Source organism: Anolis sagrei, chromosome 5 (genome assembly GCF_037176765.1).
Source record: "Anolis sagrei isolate rAnoSag1 chromosome 5, rAnoSag1.mat, whole genome shotgun sequence".
In the NCBI taxonomy this organism is placed as follows: Eukaryota; Metazoa; Chordata; class Lepidosauria; order Squamata; family Dactyloidae; genus Anolis; species Anolis sagrei.
Window position 1 is genome coordinate 106,591,536 of NC_090025.1, and position 6,140 is coordinate 106,597,675.

Below are 6,140 nucleotides of genomic sequence, written 5' to 3' on the forward strand. Positions count from 1 at the left end.
TATAAGGTAAGAAATAGTTTTCTCACCCTGATCTAAATGATAGAGTCAAAAGAAACAGATACATAAGGGTTAGGAAGCATAAAGTATCTGTTCCATGGAGACTGAGGCTTGATAACAGCCAGAAGAGCTTGTATAATTCAGATGACCCGTTGCCCCGCAGGCCAGGGAACACTTCTGTACTTAACCACCTCAGCCTCCTTGTGGAGACAAAAAGTGTATAAATAAACTTAATAATAATAAAGTCCTCCTCTTCTGATCTCCTGCTTTGGTCAGACCTTCCCACCTGGAATCACACTCTGTAACCAAATTGGAGAACAAAAATATGTTCCTGGTTTGAAAGTCTTATTTTCTGTTTAATTGTGTGGCCCTTACTTTGAAAGTAGTTGTTCTCCTGTTTTAAAAGTTTGAGGACCCCTATTATAAGTCATTGTCAAGAGGAAAAATGATGACTTCAACAGGTCATTGTAAAGAACCAAAATGATGGCCAGATCAGGCTATGGGAAGAAGCAACTACAGCTCACGATAATCTTCTGACAAAATCTGGAGATTCCCTTCCCCAGTTGAACTGAAGATTATTTGACTTTTTCATTCTATGCAAATGTAAGAAAATTGCATCTGTTCAAAACTTAATGCTATGTATCTTAATGTCACTTGAAACTACAGTATGACCCCTGTATTCCTAAACTTATTGTGCAAACAGGGAACCAAGGATAATAGTAAATCCTATAAAAAATGAATGGTTTCTGTCAGAAGTTACAAAAGTCACCCTGAGACACCTAGCAAATTCTTAGACATCCAGTGCAACTCTACAATAACTTGTGGTAGAAGCATGCCATAGAATCACTTAGAGAACAGCTGCTTAAAGTATGGGTTGGGATCCCAGATGGGGTTGCCATAACTGTATATTAGGGTCGCCTTCCTTTCTTTCATGTGCCTCTCTTATTTCCCTTCTTTCTTGTGCATCTCTTTGCCTTCCTCCCTCAGTTCTCACACATGTCTCACTCTACCCTTCCCCTCTCCCTCTGTGCTTTATACTTGGGGTCACTTAAACATTTCTAAAGTAAATGGGAGTCACGAGTCGAAAAAGCCTTAAAACCTCTGACTTAAGAGGACCTGCAGAATTCATAAAGGACATAGTTTGGGAGATGCGGGTTGGTGAAACTGCAGGTACTGGTCCTGTGTGTATTGGGGTCGCACTGAATTCCTTTATACTATGTATTTCTGTGCTGTAAGCATGCACATTGGTTTTAAAGCAAAATTTGGGGACTGTTAAGTTTCACAGTTAACAAACAGCATTGCACTGTGGCTTTTTAAATAATAGTGACCTGCACATTTATGAGAAGGCTGAATTGCCCAACCATTGAGGCGTGTGCGTATGACTAATGCAAAGCAGCAGGTTCATGTTCTTTCATTGTCTCTCCTTCCCACTGACTTCTGAGAATATCCATCAGGAGATGAAAGGTCGTGTTCCAACTTTCCTCACCTGTTCATTATTTTGTTGGTTTATATTTGTGGGGGAGAGGGGATCAGAATGGAGTGCAGGGAATCAAATATTGTTGAGGGAGAGAAGAGGTGTGAGGCTCCAAGTTACAGTTGCCGCTGTATTTGTTCTCTAAATTCTGGCCTCGGGCTTCATGTTAACACACACTGACAACACCAATTTCCATAATTACCATATGCTTTCAGTAGAAAGCTGCTACTCTAATTTTAGTGCCAATCCCACCAACAAAAATAAGATGCACTTGTGATTCTAAGATGCTCCCCATTTTAAGAGATGTTTGTATAAGAAAAAGTGTGTCCTAGAACTGAGGAAATACAATACTTTTTGGTCTGTCTTTTCATCTCCTTTACTGTAGTTCGATGTGGTCTTCTTTTCACCATACATGTGGTAATTTATTTAACAGGACGTTGACATTGACAATATCCACCAGATAGTTGTGGGTGCAACTGAAAACATCAAAGAAGGCAATGAAGACATAAGAGAGGTAATCTCTTGAACGCATTTTTTGATTTTTATCCAATGCTTCCTGACTAAAATATGATGTGCTTCACTTTATTTACCTTCCTCCAATGTATTTTGAGAAACATTATTGGTTCCATTTTCAACAAAAGGCATGGTTACTGAATATAGCTTCAAATGTCAGCTGATGGTGTGGAGGCTGTTACGCCAATAAATAATGCCTGTATTTTAAAAGCAAATAAAGCAAAAGAAAGCAAATGAGCAAACAGTATGATGGCAACCTCTTGAAAACACTACTCATAAGTTCAGAGGAAATTGCTGAGTAGGAGTATGATGAGGTCAGGATCAAGACCAAGAGGCAGTGGTTAGTAATTGAGGCAAATAATGTTTAAATGTAAAGCTATAACAATGCTTGCAATCTGTGCAGCAAAACTAATGGTGCATTCTCTGGGGTGAAGTTGCTAAAAGCATCTTGTTCAGAGGAAGAACCTTTTTCTAAGATACAGTTGTGATTTTTTTCCTGCAGTGCTTTTGCTAAACTAGAGGGAAAACAAAAATAAATAAGCCAAAAAAAAAGATGGGGGAAAAAGAGGAGGTGGAGCATAGTGCTGTGTTCCCGTAATGCTGTGAACTGGATTTTGCTAATACAGATACATTCCCACCTTTAAAAATAAAACAGCGCAGTCTGATGACCATTTAAACTCTTTCCCATGCTGTAACAACTTGAGTAGGGAAAACTGACGGCAGTTCTTGGGAGACTGAGACCTTTATGCCATTGTATCCCAAGAAGCTTGGTGGAAATGCAGAGTATTGACAGAGTACTATCCCAAATCAATTGCAGCTCATGATTATGCTTAAGAGAGTTACTTTTAAGAATGAATATAGTTATTTATTATTCATTGTGTCAGAAGCGAACCAAAGGTACAGTTGTATTTAAAACACAAACGAAGTTTAAAAACTTGGCATTATTTTAATGTCCTTTGACCAGTAGCTGGCCACTTGGGGTGCCTCTGGTGTTCCTATAAAAAAGTCCTCCATTGTGTAGCATGAATGTAATTACATTCTGAAGACATCCATAACTCATAATTGTCCATTGATAGCTATTGGGATCAACATGAAAGCCCCCTGATTCATACTATTTTCACACATCTGCCTGGATGATTTTTCCTTTTTCTCCACTTCTCAACATGGGAAAGTATTTTCACATTTTTTCCAAGGCCATCAGGGCACAGCTCCGCTACATTCACCAAATTTCCCTTGACCTTATGAGTAGTGTTTTCAAGAGATTGCCATGAGGCAAGTGCTGAAAAGTTCACTATCACTAGTCCCATCACACTGGAAAATTTGGATACAACTAATGTATAGTGATGTTATAGACACTAGCCACTCTCCTCATCTGACTTTTCCCTAGTTCAAAACGATGTGAAGGGCTGTTTAAAAGGTGTCAGAAGCTGGCCTCAGATACAGAGCCGTGTATGTGACACACAGATACTATAGAGAAGACAAGCACCTTGTTGTGTGTCTGTGGGTCCCAACAACTTAGATTCGCTTCTGTTGTGAGAGAATTTACCATCTGCAAGGACATTGCCCAGGGGACGCCCGGATGATTTGATGTTTTATCATCCTTGTGGGAGGCTTCTCTCATGTCCCCGCATGAGGAGCTGGAGCTAATAGAGGGAGCTCATCCGCCTCTCCCCAGATTTGAACCTGCGACCTGTCGGTCTTCAGTCTTGCTGGCACAGGGGTTTAACCACTGCGCCACCGGGGGCAGTGGTTAAACCCCACAACAGAAGCGACTTGCAGATTCTCAAGTCGCTCTTGACACAACAAAAAAAACACCAAAACAAAACAAAAAAAACCCTTAGATCAATATTGTGGTCCTGAAAGAATTGGCAATAGTAGGTTTCTGAAAGTCACCTAATGGCCATTTTAGACATTTCTATGAATCTGTTGTGCAGTGTTTACAGTTTACTCTGCAGAAGACGCTTCAGCTATACTTCATAAGAGACTTGCAAATGCTGATTTGCTGTCAGTAAATGTTTGATTTTGTATATCTGTTTCATATACCTATATACCCAGGGTCACATCAAAATTTCTCCAACCAGAAGGGGTCACAAGAGAAAGAGTTTAAGAAGTCCTGTTCTATTGTATTACAGAGGTCACAGAGACTTTGCAAAGTTATGTTGTCAAATTTTGGGATAAGCTACTCGGATTTAATTCCAATATCTTCTATTATTAAAAGTACTACTTTAATGTGTAACAAGAGGTTAGTGAGTCTAACTTTAACCATCTTTTTCCCATAAATATTGGGTCTGACTGAAAGCCTTTTCCTGAATGAGGTATTGCAACCCATTCCCTTTGAAAGAATGCAGTAATAAGACAGTTGTTTTCCTCCATCCTACAGGCAATCAAGAATAATGCTGGATTTCGTGTATGGATCCTCTTCTTCCTCGTGATGTGTTCCTTTTCTTTATTATTTTTGGACTGGTATGGGAGCTAACCTTGGCATTTGGATAACCCTGAGTCAAGACTGACAAACCAAACTTTGACCGAAGATGTCTTCTTTGCAAAGCCTTGTTGCATTTCATATATCACCGTGGTGGAATTAACTTCATTCTCGAGGCAAATATTCAGGCCACGCTAACACTACTCAGGAATATGGCAGAAGAAGAAAAATCTCGAGGCTACTAGCAGATCGAAAAAAGTATAATGCTAATCTTTGAAAGAAGAAGTGATGGTCCCGATTTGGCTAGATATGTCGAAGTATCTATGTACAATGGAAGCCATTGTACTGCATGAACATAAGTGGCTTTCCAAACATCTGTCCAACATTTATTTTAAATGTATAGACTCTCACTAAATAAAACTAATTTTCTACATAGTGTTGCTTATAAAGTAATTTTCTACATAGTGTTACTGAAGCATTTATTCAGTAACCATGTCAGTGGATCCCACTGAAATTCAGAGCAAGACTATGACTCATGTTTAGTGGACATTACACAACCTCTACTTGCTATGGTTTTAAATTGGTTTCAAGTACAATATATCACTTTTATTCCTATGTGACATGATGATAGATAGCATATTTAGGTTCCAGAATTTCGAGGGAAAAAACAGCATTTAGTTACAACCCTTAAATGGGTGGCCTAAATTGACATACTGCAAAGTACTTGGAGACTATGCTTGCTCTGTATTGTAAAGATCTGGATTGGTCACAGCTGCCATTTCAAATTGCAATAAAGTATTTTTCTGCCCTTTTGTTAAAAATCCAACAGCATAAAAAGCAAGAAATCCAAACTCCTGAATTGCCATGCAGCAGAGTCATACTCAGTTATGTCTTCAGAAAGAGGATGCAAGTGAAATAATCCGAAGCCTTCGTGCTCAATTTCTGTTAAATCCCGAATTTGTGCATGTAAACATACCGAGTTTGAGAGATGTGATCATATTTCTTTTATTTTACATAGAGTGAAAATGTCAAAAGTTACATGTAAATTTACATTCAATAAAGTACTGATTACTAGGAAATACAAACATGGCAAAGTTGAATATGTTTATATGGGATCGAATTTTTTTTAATGCAAAGAAAGATTTGGCACATACTTTATTGCTTTTATGCATTCCACACAGCAATGATGATCTTCTAAAAAAGTAATTGTACAACACATAACTATGTTCAGTATTAAAAACTTCTAAATGGGAAAGCAGTTGGCATTTTCTAAGTGAACTTTGACACTTTTAAATATATTGGAAAGAAGTATCACACAGAACCGACCATGTTTGTTTTACTAAAAATGCAGAAGGGAAAGAGACATCCCTGTTGTTGTGAAATGTGTTTCTACAAAAACAATGAAACTTTTGACATGTCCACCAGGAAGTAGCACATTTAGAATATGAGCACAAATGCCAGCTATAATTAGCTGAACGATACAGTTAAGTGACACTGGTCAAGTCAACAGTCTGCAAGAATGCCATTCCAGTGTAGTGTTTTCCAGGCTGGCAGCACTTGACACCCAATGAAGTGCCACTGGTTGGAAAACATGGCTCTAGTGTTGACACTACAGTACACAGCACAGCAATGGAAAACTGGGTGAAAATCTAAACCCAATGCCGGATACACCATTATTCTGTTTTTTGTTCCTGCTGCTTGCGATTTAGGTTGACCACTGATGCCTAATATAAA

The 6,140-nt window shown here is 38.6% G+C and overlaps 1 protein-coding gene across 2 annotated transcripts in view; it reads left to right on the forward strand.

Annotated features, from left to right (window-relative positions):
* Positions 1-5,629, forward strand: part of STX18 (syntaxin 18) — a 50,290-nt gene extending 44,661 nt beyond the window's left edge. For both annotated transcript variants that reach the window (XM_060777980.2, XM_067468955.1), the window contains exons 10-11: positions 1,905-1,985; positions 4,365-5,629. In XM_060777980.2, the coding sequence (XP_060633963.2) occupies positions 1,905-1,985; positions 4,365-4,460 (177 nt within the window). In that variant the 3' untranslated portion in view covers positions 4,461-5,629. The remainder of the gene's footprint in view (positions 1-1,904; positions 1,986-4,364) is intronic.
* Positions 5,630-6,140: the final 511 nt, after the last annotated feature.